The 19,168-nt window shown below is 47.1% G+C and overlaps 1 protein-coding gene across 2 annotated transcripts in view; it reads right to left on the bottom strand.

Annotated features, from left to right (window-relative positions):
* The window catches only part of LDLR (low density lipoprotein receptor), a 37,031-nt gene that overhangs the window by 12,472 nt on the left and 5,391 nt on the right, over positions 1-19,168 (bottom strand). Inside the window, exons 2-10 of one of the 2 annotated variants that reach the window (XM_082454913.1) lie at positions 13,532-13,654; positions 12,095-12,217; positions 8,761-9,147; positions 6,500-6,622; positions 4,443-4,565; positions 3,078-3,197; positions 2,495-2,620; positions 663-834; positions 349-576 (exon numbers count right to left, since the gene is read on the bottom strand). In XM_082454913.1, the coding sequence (XP_082311039.1) occupies positions 349-576; positions 663-834; positions 2,495-2,620; positions 3,078-3,197; positions 4,443-4,565; positions 6,500-6,622; positions 8,761-9,147; positions 12,095-12,217; positions 13,532-13,654 (1,525 nt within the window). The remainder of the gene's footprint in view (positions 1-348; positions 577-662; positions 835-2,494; positions 2,621-3,077; positions 3,198-4,442; positions 4,566-6,499; positions 6,623-8,760; positions 9,148-12,094; positions 12,218-13,531; positions 13,655-19,168) is intronic. The other variant, XM_082454914.1, reaches the window with a different exon arrangement.

The raw sequence follows: 19,168 nt of genomic DNA, 5'->3' as shown, positions 1-19,168 counted from the left end.
CAAACACTGGACCGCCCGGAAGTCCCTCTAATATCAATTTAAATCAGTATTTAATCTCTGATTTTGGATTCTATTCCATAGGGCAGGGCTTTTCAGGGTCTGATTCCACCTCAGGTGACACAGCAGACATGGTGGGGCATCGACCCCCAGGGCCCCCATAGGATGGGTGGGGAGGCCCACATTCTGGGCCCTGTTCTTTTCTGACATCGAGAGCATCCTGGGGTTCGGGATAGCCCGCACCCAGCTCAGTCTGGTCTACCTCAGCACGAACCTCCCCATACCTGGAGCCCTAATCGGTTCATGAACCCCACCTGTGTTCTTCGTGCCCCCAGCCCTGGGAATACCCACCCGTGGACGGGATCCACCACGATGGCCCGTGGCTTGGAGCCTTCCTCTTGGAAGAGCGTCTTCCTCTTCACACCCTTGGTGTCGGCCACTGAGACGGTGCCCAGGATGGAGTCAGTCCAGTATATGTTGCTGTGGATCCAATCCACTGCCAGCCCGTCGGGGGCCTGGAGGTCCTCGCTGATGACAGTGTCGTAGGAAGAGAAGCTGGGGGCTCTGTTGATCTGGGCGCTGAGGGGAGAGGAGAAGGGTGTCAGCTCCAGGGGCCCTCAGTCCACTCAGGGACCGGGGCTGCATGTGGCGGGGCCCAGGCTCACCTGTAGATCTTCTTCTGGGACAGGTCAGACCAGTAGATTCTGTTGCTGGCCACCTCCGTGTCCAGGGCGACCACGTTCTTCAGGTTGGGGATGAGGCTGGCATACTCGCTGCGGTCCAGAGTCATCTTCCTCACTTCGTGGCGGTTGGTGAAGAAGAGGTAGGCGATGGTGCCTGGGGAGCCAGGAAGGGGAGTTCAGGAGAGTGAAAGGGACCCCGGCCCCCACTGTCACCCTGCAGGGTCTGACTGAATCAGGGGAGACACCAGGACGCCTGCCTGGGGTATTAACACAGTGGTTCTGCTGTGGATCGGGGAGGGATGGCCCTCCCAGGGCTTCCCGATTCCTAGACATGGAAAATGACTCACTTCAAATGCAAACTAACCAGCCCACACCCCGCCACATCCTTTATTGGGGTCTCACACTCTTGCCCACTATCCACCTTCCCTAGTCACCCCAGGGACAGGTGCCAGACAACGAGGGCCAGCATCTAGTCCCCAGAGACCACTGAAATTATTCAGACTCACCTGTTCCTTCCCACAGAAACCACAATAAAGGCTCTCCCCCACCCCCGGTTTTCCCCTCACTCCTTCTGCCTTCTGACCACTCCTGCTGCTTCCCCGGGTGGCCCCCCCATAGTGTGCTATGTCCCCTCCTCTTGGGATCTGTGAGCAACAAACTGTCTTTTCAGTGGCAGTCATCTCCTGGTCTGTTGGCCTCACCATAGCTGAATAATAGTAAAACCTACATCTGAAAACACCTGGGCCCCAGCATTTTACATAGAAGAACATAAAGATGAAGAAATGATAACGGCAAATGTAAACAGAGTGATTCCTAATGTCGGGGAATTCTGCTTAGTGCTTTTCCTACCGTTTTCTCTCATTGACCCTCACACTCCTAAGAGGCAGGGGCTGTTGTCAACTCCCTGTACAGATAAGGGGATTAAGGCTCAGAGAGGGGAAGTGACTTGCCCAAGGTCACACAGCTAGTGGGTGGCAGAGCTGGGGTTCGAACCTGGGTCACTTTGACTCTGGGGGCTGTGCTATATCCATGACATCAATATCCACCAACACACCAAGCCTTCTACAACTGACCCCCCCTCAGAATATCCCTTCCAACGACACCATTCCAGCTGGGATGGCATCTGTAGGGACCTGACCCTACAGAATGGGATGAAAATGAAATCTCAAATCCTGGAGGGCTTCACGCACGGGGATGTGACAGAGGAAAGCCAGGGAGCCGTCAGAGGGATGACGACTGAGAGGCCCTAGGGGAAACAGCTCTAAAATATTTCTGCAAAACTGGCCCTCATTTGGAATCACACTGCAAGAGCAGAACACGACAGAAGACAAAGAATGTTTGGGTGACCTGTCAACTTCACCAGGACAGCTACACCTCCAAAACCATGGGATCCCTTGATTTAGGTGATTCTAAGAATTAGTGCATGGTGCAGTTCTAACCTAAACGTCAGGTAGAACTCAGTGATTTCTACTGTTTTGTTTCATTATGAGCAATTATATTTTGGTCTCTTTTCAATGGATTTACTGGAGGAGTGCAGGCTATTCAGGCCATGGCTTTCCATTTCTTGTGCCCTGAAGCCCGTCATGGGACTGGGGGCTACAAACCATCCCCCACGGGATTGATCTGCGTCTTCAGAGAAGCCGGACAGGTGTGGGCAGCTCCCTAGCCCAATTCCTAACTAGGCTGTGGTGTTCACCCACCAGAGGTCTCAGGAGCAGATGTTCTACCCCAGGGTCATTGCAGTCGGTGCAAAGTTCAGATGATAAAATTCCCCACCATGTTCGCTCCCCCTCCCGCCGCCTCCCTGCGCTCACCCACGGCCTTGCAGGCCTTGGTGAGGGGCTCCAGCTGGAAGCCCTCCTCACACTGGCACTTGTAGCTGCCCTCGAGGTTCACGCAGAGCTGGCTGCAGGCGTCGGGGTCCTGACACTCATCGATATCTGCGGAATGGGACACAGAGAGATTTGGGGCATCTTCCCCACGGGGCGCAGATGGAGCCATGGGCTCTGACCAAAGGCCGTGCATCCCAGTGGCAAATGGGGGACAGGTCATCCCCTCTGGGGAAGACCTCCAGGGCCAGGGACTCTGACCAACAAAATCTTGGAAACAGCCAAGTGTCACCTCTAACAGTGACCCCGACCTCACCGTTCACCTCAGGGCACAGCCAGCAGGGCCAAGCTGCGTCAGCTGAGATTTCTTTCTTAATTATTAATCCCCAAAGGCCAGAAGCAAGTGCTCTCTGAGAGCCAAGCCAGCGACAGTTGACCCGTGCACCTGGCCTCCTACCAGCCCTGTGCAGAGGGGACGGCGCCCACGCCCACTTAATGGATGGGAAAACTGAGGCTGAGAGCTTGACCTTCCCCATGTCCAGGGGAAGGGCCGGGGCTCGGGAATCACCTTCACATCTGTGCTTGTCCACCAGCCGGAAACCCTCAGGACACAGGCACTCGTAGCCGATCTTGAGGTCGTTGCAGATGTGGGAGCAGCCGCCCTTGTTGTCCAGACACTCGTTGGTCCCTGTGCCAGGTGGGGGATGGGGACCGGTCACTCTCTGGCCTCCAGCCGCCCCTCTCCCGCCACCCTGTGCTATTTCGCCGTCATCATTATAACCACCACGATGACTGTGCAGCTGCAGAAGCGCCATGACTCCTAAGAGCACTCAGCCACTGTCACGTGGGACGCCATGGATGAACCACGAGGATGTTACAGTGAGTGAAATAAGCCAGGTATAGAGGGACAAATACTGCACTATTCCACCTCGAGGCCCCTACTGGAGTCAAATTCATAGGGACAGAAGGTAGGATGGTGGGTGCAGAGGCTGGGGGAGGGGGAGGGGGAGTTAGTGTTTAACGGGGACAGAGTCTCAGTTCTGCAAGATGAAATAGTTCCGGAGATGGATGGTGGTGATGGTTGCACGACAACGTGAATGTACTTAAAACACTACTGAACTTCACTAAAAATGGTTAAGATGGTAAATTTTATGTTTTTTTTTTTTAACCATAATTACAATTTTTTTAATTATAAAAAATAAAAGCCACATACAACTTCCTGCAGTTACATATATTAACCCATTTAATCCTCCCTACAACCCTAAAGGCAAGGGAACTACAGCTGGGGAAACTGAGGCACAGCCAGGTTAAATGACCTGCCCACAATCACAGCGCTGGGCTCGAACCCAGGGCACTCAGCTCCAGAATCTATGTTCTTACCCTCTATACCAGGCATGGGCCAAAGCCAGCCCTCCACCTGCTCTTACACAGCTAAGAAGGGTTTTTACATTTAAAAATAGTTGAGAAGAAAAATAAGAATCGAAAGCAGAACGGTATTTCATGAAAAAGTTCTATGAAATTCAAGCTTCTGTGTCCATGATAAAAGTTTCCTTGGAGCACGGCCCCAAGCATTCGTATGCGCGTGTATGCACTTGTATGGCTGCTCTTCTGCTACAATGGCCAAGCTGAAGAGCTGTGGCACAGACCTTATGGCCTGTAAAGTCCAAAATATGGGTCACAGCACTGCTAAGACTACATGCATTGCGTCATTTGATCCCCAGCAGCCCTAGGATGTGGGAGCAGTTACTGTCCCATTTTACAGCTGGGAAAACTAAGGCTTAGAAGCCAATCCACTTATCCCCAGCACCCCCCACCCCATCTGTCTCGCCCCACAGCACTTGTGGGCCTGGGTGGGCCAGCCCCTCGCAGCACTGCAGCACCCACGTCTGGGTCCCACCCCTGCTCTGCCAGCTGCCCGCACCCCGGGGCTCACCGCACTCCTTGAGGGGTTCGTCCGACCAGTCCCGGCAGTCCCTGACTGAGTTGCACACTTTGTCCAGGGAGATGCACTCGCCGCTTTGGCACTTGAACTTGTTGGGTCCCTCACACAGAGTCACTATGAGAGCCACAGAGGAGGATCAGGTGCTTCTGGGCAGCAGGAGCCCACTTGGTGCTTTTTATTAATATGATAGCTTATTCACGCAAGAATAGATGCAAACGTATTTGGTAATAAAACAGAATAATTATTGAACACCTGTGAAGCCTCCACTCAGCTTAAGAATTAGAATGTCACCAAGAGCAGGGGCTGGGAAACTCTGGCCCACTGCCTGTTGGTTTAAATAAAGTTTTATTGGCACACAGCCCTGCCCATTCATTTACATACCGTCAGTGGTGGATTTCATGCTATAATAGCAGAGTCCAGTAGTTGTAATTGAGACTATGGCCCACAAAGCTGAAAATACTTACTATCTGGCCTGTACCATTGGGCCCTGACGGAGACTATTATAGTGGTCTTTGCCATCCTGTTCCCCTACTCTCTGCTACCCCCAGAGGTAATGATAGTCTTTAATTATGGGTTTACCGTTTCCTTATTTTTTCATTAATCATTCTATCAAACATGTATGAATGAACATATATTGTTGAATTTTGCTTGTTTTTGAGTATGATATAATAACTGTACCCAGTAAATTCCTGCAACTTCCTTCTTGCTCCCAACCCAAAGGTTATGAGGTTTGCCTGGGCTGCAGACAAGGGCTGTAGCCTCATTTTCTCAGCTGTATGGTATTCCACTGTGTGCCGTTTAAAATTATTTCCATATACCCCTGTTCACAGCAGCACTACTCACAACAGCCAAGGGGTGGAAGCAACCCAAGTATCCATCCACAGATGACTGGATAAACAAAATGTGGTCCATCCATACAATAGAATTTGTTATTCAGCCTTAAAAAGGGAGGAAATTCTAACACCTGCTACAACATGGATGTACATTGAAGACATCATGCTCAGTGAAATAAGCCAGTCACACAAAGACAAATACTGTGTGATTCCACTTACATGAGGTCCCTAGAGGAGTCAAATTCATAGAGACAGAAAGTAGAATGGTGGGTGCCAGGGGCTGGGGGAGGGGGATGGGGAGTGAGTGTTTCACGGGGACAGAGTTTCAATTTGGGAAGATGAAAAGAGTTCTGGCAATGGATGGTGGTGATGGTTGCTTAGCACTACTGAACTTGACCCTTAAAAATGGTTAAGATGGTAAATTTTATGTTATAGGTATTTTACCACAATTAAAAAAATATGTTGGGACTTCCCTGGTGGCACAGTGGTTAAGAATCCACCTGCCAATGCAGGGAACACGGGTTCAATCTCTGGTCTGGGAAGATCCCACATGCTGCGGAGCAACTAAGCCTGCGAGCCACAGCTACTGAGCCTGTGCTCTAGAGCCCGCGAGCCGCAACTACTGAGCCCGTGTGCCACAACTACAGAAGCCAGTGCGCCTAGAGCCCATGCTCTGCAACAAGAGAAGCCTCCGTAATGAGAAGCCTGCGCACCGCAACAAAGAGTAGCCCCCGCTGGCTGCAACTAGAGAAAGCCCGCGCACAGCAACAAAGACCCAACGCAGCCATAATAAATAAATAAATAAATAAATATTTAAATTAATTCTACTGCTGATGAACATTCAGGTTGCTTCCAGTGTTTTGCTGTTAGGACAGTGCTGCTCTGCCTGTTCTAGAGCTTCTCTCCCAGTGCAAGTTTCCCAGGAGCGGAACTGCTATGTTGTAAATTCAGCAAAGTGCTTTACATGGAATTGTACTGTGCATGTAACTCTGAGCTCAGGGACATGAGCTCTGTACACTCCGACCGCATTAAATCTCACAGACCTCAAGTAGGTGCTTTCATTTTGCCCATTTGGCAGATAAGTGGAAGTGAGGCTCAGAGAGGTCAAGTAACTTGCCCAAGGACACACAGGAGGCTCCTCCCTTGTCTGGGATGCACCATGCTCGTCCCCCCACATCTCCCCATGGCCTGGGACCCTGGCGGGGCAGAGCTTACCATTGATGCAGCCCAGCTCGTCGCTCAGGTCCTTACAATCATACTCCCTGTCGCACTGCCGGCTGCCGTGGATGCAGGTCCCATCCGAGCACTGGAACTCGTCAGGCCGGCAGGTGGCCACGGCTGGGAAAGACAGAGCCAGGTGTGGAAAATAAGAAAGTGGGCAGGAAAGCACCCTGACACAACCGTTTTCTTAGACTTCTCTCCAGTCTGTCCTCGTATGCAGGAAATTCATTAAAAAGCTGGCAGACCCAATAGGCCATTCTCTGCAGAAAAGCAGTGATGTGGTCCCAACCCAGACAGAGGCCCAGCCAGGTAAGTTATGATAAATCATATCAATACCACTGAGTATCATACAGCCCTTCAAATGACTCACACTGCAAACGTAAAACATGTTTGAGTTGACACGACCTAAAAAGGCCATCACAATGAAATCTTGGCGGACACACGTGATGACTAGAATAGGGTCATTCTAACCACGGTCCAGACCTTGACCTCCAACAGGTTTTCGCTTTACCCTAATTCATTAAGCTCTAAGCTTATGTTTTCTGCACTTTCCCATGGGTTACATTTCACTATAAAAATGTTTACAATTTGAAAATTCGATTTCAGGAGGTCAGTGAAAAAAGGTGATAAATCTATGGGCAGAATGATCCTCCCCATCCACCTTTTTAAAAATATGCAAATGTCTGGAGCTCGTTATTTTCAAGTGGATACTTGCTCTGCTGTGACCTAGGTAAAAGAGGAGACTGATCCTATTTTTTGTTTTGCTTTGTGTATTTAGAATGATCCTATTTTTAAACCCTGTGTCTGTCTTTGCATTAAGGAAAAAAATACAACTGAACATAACTCTCACGAAACATGCTCTCTGATGAGAGCTAACATGGTGGGGTGATCAGGGATGGTTCGGGTTCACAGGTGTATGTCCTCAGAGGGTTACCCCGCCTTTCTGTGCCTCAGTTTCCTCACCTGTAAAGAATGAGGGAAGCGTGCTCTCACAAGTCATGGGGATTAAATGAGTTTGTGTTCAGTTTTATTTGTTTATTTACTTATTTATTTTTTATTTTTGGCCTCGCCGTGGGGCTTGTGGGATCTCAGTTCCCCAACCAGGGACTGAACCCCGGCCCTTGGCAGTGAAAGAGCGGAGTCCTAACCACTGGACTGCGAGGGTGTTCAGTTTTAGAACCGATCGATCGCATACAGTCTTCAACTGTTTTGTTTTGTTTTATTTATTTTTTGGCTGCGCCGGGTCTTAGTTGTGGCACGTGGGATCTTCGTTGCAACACGTGGGGTCTTTAGTTGCGGCATGCGGGATCTAGTTCCCTGGCCAGGGACTCAACCCGGCCGGGTGCACTAGACTCCGCACGCTGGAAGGCCCTTCAATCGTTTTTAAAAGGTGACATTTTAAAAAGTCTAATTACTGGACTTCCCTGGCAGTCCAGTGGTTGAGACTCCACGCTTCAAATGCAGGGGGCACAGGTTCGATCCCTGGTCGGGGACTAAGATCCCGCATGCCATGTGGGGCGGCCAAAGAGAAAAGGGAAAAAATAATAATAAAAAAAATAAAAAGTCTAATTACACCTATACAGCAATTGCAACTCTGAACACTGTGCACGTGGGCAAAGATGCCAAAGAAACAGAAAGACGAAAACGATCTACTAGCCGTGCAAGAACGGCCCTGATTCAGGGAGCACTGACTCGGGGCCATGTCTCCATTGCAGTCGTCACTAACCACGTGTGGCTATTTAAGTTTCAATGAGCTAAAATGAAATCAACCTAAGAATTCCATCTTTCAGTGGCACCAGCCACACTGGCCAGCACTTGTGCACTGGGCAGCATCACAGCAAGTTCGATCGGATGGCACTGGATTCTAACCGAGGCCCGCAAAGGCCGACGCTGTTGCCCCATCTGCAGGGGAGGAGACCACAGCACAGTGAGGTTAAGTCCCTGGCCAAGGGTCACATAGCACGGACGACACCAGCCAGGCCTGGAGCCCAGGATCCTTTCTGGACCCAAATTATACTGCAGGTTGTGGTTTGCTCCCCTGGGCAAAAGAGATTAATTAAATAAGTGTTCCAGACTGAGCGCTCTTTGGAGGATAGCTTGTCCTCCATGTGACTGGAAAGACTGAAAGAAACATGAAACGGGACCGACTTTCTTGCTATGTGATGCGAAACCATTCAACCACCTAAAGGCACTGCCCCTGCCCCCGACTTGGGGGAGCCCGGGGACAGATGAGGGGACCCGTGCGGCGCCCCTACCACAGTTCTCCTCGTCAGACTTGTCCTTGCAGTCGGGGTCGCGGTCGCAGTGCCAGCTGGAGTGGATGCATTCGCCGCTGCGGCAGTGGAACTCGAGAGCTGAGCAGGGGTTGTTGTCCCATGCGGGGACCGACGGCTGGGGGTCCCCACAGCGCTGCGGCCACTCGTCCGAGCCGTCTTCGCAGTCGGGGTCGCCGTCGCAGGCCCAGAGCTCGGGGATGCAAGTGGTGCTGTTGCACTGGAAGCTGGCAGGGCCGCAGGTGGGCACGGGGCAGGACACCTCGTCTGAGCCGTCTAAGCAGTCCAGGTCCGAGTCGCAGACGAACTTCGGGGCGATGCACTTGCCGTCATTGCAGCGGAACTCGTCCTGGGAGCACGTCTTGGGGGCTGCGGGGACGGACAGGAGACGACAGCCCGGTCAGCGGGGAGCCTCCCACCACATCCCAACACCAGCCCATCGCACAGATGGGGACACTGAGCCGAGGAGAGGCCAGAGCTCAGTGGTCAGGAGCTCGAGGCAGTGGTCAGGAACCCTGAACACGGAACCACTGCCCTGGCCGGAAGACTGCCCAGCTCCTGGGCCCCCTCTGTGCCTCAGTTCCCTCATCTGTTTGTGTCTTAAGGCGTTGCTGAGGACTTAGGGTGTAAAGTTCTCACGTTGGGCTGGGCACATGGGAAGCAGTATCAGTTTGCACAGGGGACTTCCCTGGTGGTCCAGTGGTAAAGAATCCACCTACCAATGCAGGAGATGCAGGTTCAATCACTGGTCGGGGAACTGAGATGCCTCATGCCGGGGCGGGGGCAACTAAACCCCCACACCACAACTACTGAGCTCGTGAGCCTCAACTAGAGAGCCTGTGTGCCACAAACTACGGATCCCACGCACTCTGGAGTCTACGTGCCACAAGCAGAGAGAGAAAACCCACACGCCACAACTAAAGAGAAGCCTGTGCCCTACAACTACAGAGAAAGAAGCCCCAGCGAGGAAACGAAAGATCCCACGTGCTTCAACAAAGATCCTGCATGCCTCAACTAAGTCCCAACGCAGTCAAAAAAAAGTGTGCACAGGGAATATAGTCAATATCATATAATAAACTATAATGGAAAAGAATATGAAAAAGAATATATGTATAAGAATATATAATATATGTGTGTGTAATTGAGTCACTTTGCTGCACACCTGAAACTAACACAACATTGTAAATTAACTATACTTCAATAATTTTAAAAAAGAGGTTGGCAAAAAAGTTTGCTGTTACTATTATTTGATTATTTTTATTTGTAATGACATTGGATTTTTTAATTGAAGTATAATTGACTTACAATACTATATTAGTTTCAGGTGTACAAGACAGTGATTCAGTATTTTTATTTTTATTTTTTATTTATTTATTTTTTTGGCCACGCCGCGCGGCATGAGGAATCCTAGTTCCCTGACCAGGGATCAAACATGCGCCCTGTGCAGCAGAAGCGAGGAGTCGTAACCACTGTACCGCCAGGGAAGTCTCTGATTCAGTATTTTTAGACGGTGCAAAATGATCACTGCTGTAAGTCTAGGGAGTTCCCTGGTGGCCTTGTGGTTAGGATTCCAGGCTTTCACTGCTGTGGCCCGGGTTCAATCCATGGTCGGGGAACTAAGATACTGTAAGCCCCATAGTGTGACTGAAGGAAAAAACAAACAAACAAAAAACATCATATAAGTCTAGTTACCATGTGTCACCCTACAAAGTTATTACAATATTATTGACTGGACTTCCCTGGTGGCGCAGTGGTTGAGAATCTGCCTGCCAATGCAGGGGACACGGGTTTGAGCCCTGGTCCGGGAAGATCCCACATGCCCTGGAGCAACTAAGCTCGTGTGCCACAACTACTGAGCCTGTGCTCTAGAGCCTGCGAGCCACAACTACTGAGCCCACATGCCACAACTACTGAAGCCCGCACGCCTAGAGCCTGTGCTCCACAAGAGAAGTCACTGCAATGAGAAGCCAGCGCACTGCAACAAAGAGTAGCCCCCACTCAATGCAACTAGAGAAAGCCCGCGCACAGCAACGAAGACCCAACGCAGCCCAAAAATAAATAAATAAATTTTAAAAAATATATATTATTGACTATATTCCCCATGCTGTGCATTACATCCCTGTTACATTTATTTTACAGCAGAAGTTGGTACCTATTAATCTCCTCCACCTGTTTCACTCATTCCCCCTGCACCCCCTGGCTTTGCTGGTATTATTAAAGAGCCAAAAAAAATTGGTAATTATGTGAAGTAATGGAAGTGTTAACTAACCCTATTGTTGTAATCATTTCACAATATATACATGTATCAGATCATCACATCAGACACTAAACTTATACAATGTTACATGTCCACTGTATCTCAATAAAGCTGGAAGAAAAATAAAATGCCTGGAAAAGGGCACCAATCCATTTTATTTAAAAATTTTCCCCAGGGACTTCCCTGGTGGCGCAGTGGTTAAGAATCCGCCTGCCATTGCAGGGGACAATGGGTTCGAGCCCTGGTCTGGGAAGATCCCACATGCCGCGGAGCAACTAAGCCTGTGCACCACAACCACTGAGCCTGCGCTGTACAGCCTGCAAGCCACAACTATGGAAGCCCGCGTGCCTAGAGCCTGTGCTCTGCAACAAGAGAAGCCACCGCAATGAGAAGCCCACACTCCGCAACGAACAGTAGCCCCCACTCACCGCAACTAGAGAAAGCCTGCGCCCAGCAACGAAGACCCAACTCAGGCAAAAACAAATAAATAAATAAATAAAATTTATTAAAATGTTCCCCAGGGAGCTGTTTCATCAGATGACCACTAACCAAGGTTAGACGTGCATTTCTAAGGTAAATGTAAGCAAACACTCACTTTTTGGGTCTTATGGCTTGTGGGATCTCAGTTCCCCGACCAGGGATTGAACCCTGGCCATGGCAGTGAAAGCCCGGAATCCTAACCACCTGGCCACCAGGGAACTCCTCCTTTTTAGTTTTTTTTAAGACTCTCTTAAGGGTTTTCATATTTTGTGAACTTGAATATTTGATGTGATCTCAGTTATTTAAATTTTCCCCAGGGTTTTTTGTTTTTTTTTTAAAGAGCCTTATTTTGTTAAAAAAAAAAACCTATGCATTTGAAAATGAAATTATAAATAATGAATAAAATCAAAGAGCCAAGACAGAACCAGCTGCAAAGTGCCTTCCCCTCCAAGACTCTCGGCCTGTTTCTTCACAGAACCCTCAGCTTGGGGAACAAACTCCGACCTCAGCCAGGAACCCGGTCGGGTCACTTGGACAAGGCCAGGACCCATGGGCCACCAGGCCAGTGACCCCACTTACGACAGCTTTCCTCGTCTGAGCCGTTCTCGCAGTCCAGCTGGCCGTCGCATCTCCAGGACTCAGGAATGCAGCGGTTGACATGGCCCCCACAGCTGAAGTCCCCCGTCTTGCAGGTGACAGACACTATGGGAGAAAAAGGATTGAGCCTTAACCCAGAGGGAAGACCAACCCGCCTCGCCAGTCCAAGCTTTGCAAGGGAAAAACCCAGAGTTTTCTGACAGGGGGCGCTGAGCCCACTTTTCTGGGTCAAAATGAAGGACATTTAATGGAGCTTGGTAAAAATTAGAAGCTAGGTGCTGCAAAGGTTTTGGAATGAGATCGAGGTGGTGGTTGTACAGCATTGTGAATGTATTAATGCTACTGAACTTTACTTTTTTTAATTTTTAAATTTTTTTGGCTTTTTAAAAATTGAAGTAGGACTTCCCTGGTGGCGCAGTGGTTGGGAGTCCGCCTGCCAATGCTGGGGACACGGGTTCGAGCCCTGGTCCGGGAGGATCCCACGTGCCGCAGAGCGGCTAGGCCTGTGTGCCACAACTACTGAGCCTGTACTCTGGAGCCCGCGGGCCACAACTACTGGGCGCACGTGCCGCAACTACTGAAGCCCGCGCACCTAGAGCCTGTGCTCCGCAACAGGAGAGGCCGCTGCAATGAGAAGCCCGTGCACCGCCAAGAAGAGTGGCCCCTGCTCGCCGCAGCTAGGGGGGGCCCACGTGCAGCAGCGAAGACCCAGCACAGCCAAAAATAAAAATATAAATAAATAAATTAATTTTTAAAAAAAGTTGAAGTATAGTTGATTTACAATGTTGTGTTAGTTTCAGGTGTACAGCAAAGTGATTCATACATATATATATATTCTTTTCCACTATGGTTTATCAGAGGATATTAAATATAGTTCCCTGTGCTATACAGTAGGACCTTGTTGTTAATCTATTTTATATATAGCAGTGTGTATATGTTAATCACAAACGCCTAATTTATCCCTACCCCCTCCTTCTCAAACTGATCACTTGAAAATGGCTAATTTGTGTTATGTGAATTTCACTTCAATTTAAAAAAAAAAAAAGAGGCTTTAAAGGAAAGTTCCAGTTCCAGTAATATCTTCTCTCTCCATTTCCCAATTCACAGCTGAATACATCAATACACTGGCCAATTTCCACCGAGTCTGTCATACGGTATCATCAAATCACTTTGCTGTACAGCAGAAATGTTTATTTATTTATTAAAAAAAATTTTTTTTGTTGTGTCATGGCTTGCAGGGTCTTAGTTCCCCAAACAGGGATCCAACGCCGGCCCCCTGCAGTGGAAGTGCGGAGTCTTAACCACTGGACCGCCAGGGAAATCCCTGTACAGCAGAAATTAACACAACGTTGTAGATCGACTATACTTAAATTTTTTAAAAAAAGGTTAGGACGCGTGTCACGCCCAAAGGGGACTCACTGCATGTCTCCTGGGACTCATCGGAGCCGTCCTGGCACTCAGCGCTCCCGTCGCAAACCCACTTGTAGGAGATGCATTTCCCATCTCGGCACTGGAACTCATTTCTCCCACATTTGTCTTCCACTGAGAGAGAAGGAAAGGAGAAGGAAGGATCAGGGTCAGGATTAGAAACGACCATGCTCCCTGTGTCTATTTCCTGCCAACTGAAGAACGAACCAGAAATACAACCCTACTGTAACAGTCAAGTTCCCAGGAAATGAAACACGCACAACAAATTAAATTTCATGAACCGAAATTTAAGTATCATGGAGGATGCAAAGAACACATCCAAAAGGGAGATTTGTCCCCAGTATGAGATTTTGGCATCATGGTTGTTGAGTTCAAAGTATGGATCCATTGGTCTATGGGAACAAAATATTAGAAACTGGGTGCACATTAACAAAGAAAAGAAAATTATTTAGCATATTACAAATCTGTATTGGAAACAGTACCAAGGAAAATTGAGGCTGTAAAAGCACTAAGCTGGAGGAAAACTTGAAAAGCTTTCTCCAGTATGTAGAAAGGAACTATAAAGAGATAAAAATTATGAGAAATTATTAATGTAGAGGTCAGTGAGCAGAGATCCAGCAGAAAAGATAATCATATAACTAAAAGTCAGATCAAAAGAAATGGGACAGACACAGTAACAAAAGATCTAATCAAGAGAAAACTTTCCTTAGGAAAACAAAGACTTGGATTTTGAGATAAAAATGAGGACAAAGTAAGTGTTTGGGAAGTTTTCTAAAATATATGATTTTTGCACTTTGGAAAAGAGAACAAAATAATATTGACTGCATTTAGTTTTAGATATCATGCTTTGATTTAGAATGCACTGTTATGTGTGATCTATGATCAAAGCAAACTTTTATTGGTTGGTAAAACCTGGTACTAATCCTTTAATCTCTGAATATAAACTTTGATCCCCTTTGTAATCTAAAGTAATGCAGTCAATAAAAATTATGATCTGGTTCATCTCAGGATAAGGAAATAAGACCCCCCCCCCCAAAAAGAAGCTAACAGGATTTTCCTGATTAGTCAGATGTTCTGAAGGCAAATAGTACGTAAAATAGAAGTTTTAACTGATGGCTACATTTCTTATATTTTTCATTACCTTTGTAAGAAGATTAAGAATGTCTTTTCTTTTATTTATTTATTTTGAATGTTAGCCGTAACCAAAAAAAGAGTTTAATGGTTTGTGCAAAATTTTTTCATTAGCTCATCTTGCACAAAGTCAATTAATGAATGCACTGTCTGGGAGAAAACTCCAGACAAAAAGAACAGAAGACAGTAGATCCTTTAATGATTCTTCTCATGGGAGAAGTCTCTCCTTCCTTCATTCTGGATATGGGAGAGGAAGATTCAAGATCTTACACACTTTGGGGCTTTGTATGTATTTAGATTTTTTTTCCTTTGATGTTCTCTTTAAACACCCATAATTTGTTTTTATCCATGGTGGTATTGCCTAGAAGACGTGAATCATCTACACTTTGTCTAGTAAACGGTTACAGGTAAATTAAAATTTTGTTGCCTGCAAAAAAAAAAGAATTTCCATTAATAATTCTTTAGCTCGGAGACTACTGAAGAATGTTTCCAAGTATCTGTTCTCCTCCTCCTTCTCCATATTATTAAGACCTTCAAGTTTTAGCTGGGCACATGACCCAAAAGAGGATCTATAATTTCCCAATTTTCCTTGCAGCTAGGTGTGGCCATGGGACTGAGTTTAAGCTGATGAGCTGTGAGTGGATGTAAATGTGCAAACTTCCCGACCTTAGATGGCAGCATTGACAAGTTTATTCCTATTTTTTTTAAGTCTTTATTGAATTTGTTACAATAATGCTTCTGTTTTATGTTTTGGCCACGAGGCATGTGGGATCCTAGCTCCGCGACCAGGAATTGAACCCACACCCCCTGCACTGGAAGGCAAAGTCTTAACCACTGGACCGCCAGGGAAGTCCCAAGTTTATTCCTATTAATGAGCATTTTGCCCCTCCTACCCTCAGTGTACAAGATAAAAAGAGACCTAATCAGATATGATAGAAGGTCAAGCCAAAAAAAAAAAATCAAAATGATCAAGGACACCCTTTGAAATGTGGCCTTCTGTGCCCAATTGCTAATGATTAACTTGCCCTTAATACTCAGCCATAAAAAAGAATGAAATAATGCCACTTGCAGCAACATGGATGGACCTAGAGGTTATCATACTAAGTGAAGTAAACCAGACAGAGAAAGACAAATATCATACAATATTGCTTATATGTGGAATCTTTAAAAAAAGATACAAATGAACTTATTTACAAAACAGAAATAGACCCATAGACACAGAGAACAGTCTTATGGTTACCAAAGAGGAAAGGGGTGAGGGACAGATAAATTAGGAGGTTGAGATTAACATATACACACTACTATATATAAAATAGATGACCAACAAGGACCTACTGTATAGCACAGGGAACTATACACTTAATATCTTGTAATAACCTATAAGAGAAAAGAAATTGAAAAAGAATCTGAATCACTTTTGCAAAAAAACACTTCTCTGACTACATCATAATTTCAGATTTTAACTAACTATAGTAGGAAGCCATCACGAATAACAAGATATTTTTAAATGTTGTGTGTCTGATTTTTATCTCACCTTTTTAACATTTCTGCTTTTCTGTATAGTTACGGTTTGTAATGTACATCATACACTAGTACAGTATATGATAAATAGTTATATTAGGGAGGACTTCCTCAAAATTTTTTTAACCAATGAGGGTATGCGATTAAAAGAGCTGGGAGACCAACTGGTTAAGACTAGGATCAAAGACTTTAGGGCCCAAATGTGATGTGAAATCCTGGATTGGATCTTGGAAGAGGAAAGGGCCATTAAGGAAAAAAATGGATGAAATCCAAAGAAAGTCTGGAGTTCATAGTAATATACAAATGTTAATCTCTTAGTTTTGACACGTACTGTAGTATGTAAGATGTTAATATTGGGGGAAACTGGATGAGGGGTATGAGAATTCTCTGTAATATCTTTGCAACTTTTTTTTACATTGAATATAATCCCAAAATAAGAAGGTAATTTTTTTTCCAAGTCCTTGAGGTGAAAGATGACATACATTAGATGACTGCAGTTCTTTCTTTCTTTCTTTTCTTCCTTTCTTTCTTTCTTCCTTCCTTCCTTTCTTCATTAAATATTTTTGGCTGTGTTGGGTCTTCGTTGCCGTGTGTGGGCTTTCTCTAGTTGCAGCAGGCGGGGGCTACTCTTCGATGCAGTGCATGGGCTTCTCATTGCGGTGGCTTCTCTTGTTGCAGAGCACAGACTCTAGGCATGCAGGCTCAGTAGTTGTGACACCCGGGCTTAGTTGCTCCGTGGCATGTGGGATCTTCCCGGGCCAGGGATCGAACCCGTGTCCCCTGCACTGGCAGGCGGATTCTTAACCACTGTGCCACCAGGGAAGTCCCCACTGTAGTTCTTTAAAATGAACAGTGAATGTGGATAAAGATTTGGGGAGCATCAGTGGGGAAACAAGTCTTTAGGGCTGGAAGACTTGTGAAAGTCAGACCTTATGATGATGAAGGAAGAGCTATGAATCTCCAACTCATCCCATTCTTAGCCAAAATGGAAGTGTGGTCTCCATCTAAGTTAAAGTCAAGACATAAGGTGGCAGAGAGGTGAAGGTGGCCCACAGCTGGAAGGGAGCAAAAGAACACACCTGGATACTTCTTTTCCAAGCTCACGGACGGATGGCCGGTGTTCCCTACACCCATCCCATTTCCTTTCATACACACCCATCTGCAAGACATCTATTTCCCCCATAAAATGCCATCCTGAAACCTCTATAAACAAGGAAGAGGGAGGCCCTGAGGTCACCAGATTTCACCAACTGTCCCCACTCCAAAGCAGTGTGAATTACAGTCTTATGGAAATGGCATTCTCTGCCTCCGTACTGGATCTGGTAAAAATTTCACAACCTCAGATCCCAAATCCCTGCAGTTCCCTCTGCTGCAAAGCCCCCTCCCAACACCTACCTGTTTGCTTGGCTAACAGTTCAACTTTGAATATTTATTTATTTATTTTATTATTTATTTATTTATTTTGGCTTTGCCGGGTCTGAGTTGTGGCATGCAGGATCTTTTAGTTGCGGTATGAGGGCTTCTTAGTTGCGGCATGCGGGATCTAGTTCCCTGACCAGGGGTTGAACCTAGGCCCCCCTCATTGGGAGTGCCAAGTCTTACCCGCTGGACCACAAGGGAAGTCCCTAACAGTTCAGCTTTGAAGCTGACCTTCCCCAAAACTGGGTTTGGCACCCCCATGAGCCCCTAAAACACCCACTTCTCACTCCTAACACACAGTATCGAAAGCATCTGTTTATTGTGTATCCCCCAGCCTAGACTTAAACTCCTTGAGAGTAAGGAATGTCCTTTTCATCCTTTCAGCATGAAACCGTCAGAGCCCAAGGCCTGACACAGTCACAGTAAAATTTGTTCAATAGGTATGCCAAAAATCAGGGCCGGGACCATCACCTTTGCCGGGGAAAGATTTTAGAAAAGTGGAACTCTTCCACATTCCACCTCTGAGGAGGGCAACAGCGCAGAATCTGTCAAAATTTAAAGTGCAAAGTCCCTGGGAGCCAGAAGAAATATTAACACAGGTGTATAACAATGTCAAGTTCAAAAGAGGTCCAAAGCTTTTTCTGTTTGTTTGTTTATTTTGGCCGTGCCCAGCGGCATGCGCGATCTTACTTCCCCCACCAGGGATCGAACCCATGCCCCCTGCAGTGGAAGCTCGGAGTCCTAACCACTGGACCACCAGGGGAGTCCCTAAAACTTTTCTTATAATAGAGAAAAGGGGGGAACAATTGGTGGTATTTTTATTTATTTATGTATTTAATTAATTTATTTTTGGCTGCGTTGGTGGGTCTTCATTGCTGCGTGAGTACTTTCTCTAGTTGCTGCAAGTGAGGGCTACTCTTCGTTGCGGTGCGCGGGCTTCTCACTGTGGTGACTTCTCTTGTTGCGGAGCACAGGCTTCAGTACTTGTGGCACGCAGGCTCTAGAGCACAGGCTCAATAGTTGTGGCGCACAGACTTAGTTGCTCCGCGGCATGTGGGATCTTCCCTGACCAGGGCTCGAACCCGTGTCCCCTGCATTGGCAGGCGGATTCTTAACCACTGCGTCACCAGGGAAGCCCAGTGGTATTTTAAAATGTGACCACAAATTCCATGACACTCCCTCCAAAAGCTGAGCCTAATTCCCCACGCCTGGCGTGTACACCGGACTTGTTTCTAATATACAGAAAAAGGCAGACGTGACGAGGTGTGCCTTCTGACCCTACGTCATGAAGCCACTGCAGCCTCCTCCAGAATCTCTTGGATTGCTTACTATGGGGGAAGCCCTTTGCACACGCTGAGGTGCTCCATGCAGTGAGTGCCTGAGGCCTTCTGTGAAAAGCCACTGAGTACACCATCTTGGAAGGGAAACTTCAGCCCCTGCTGAGCCCTCAGATGACTGCATCCCCTGCAAATATATTTTTTCCTGGGGTATCTAGATGGCAACTTCATGTGAGATCCTGAGCCAGAACCATCTGGCTATGCTGCTTCCAAATTCCTG

This window comes from Balaenoptera physalus (genome assembly GCF_965194825.1).
Source record: "Balaenoptera physalus genome assembly, chromosome: 3".
Taxonomy (NCBI): Eukaryota; Metazoa; Chordata; class Mammalia; order Artiodactyla; family Balaenopteridae; genus Balaenoptera; species Balaenoptera physalus.
This window is presented reverse-complemented; position numbering and strand designations above follow the sequence as displayed.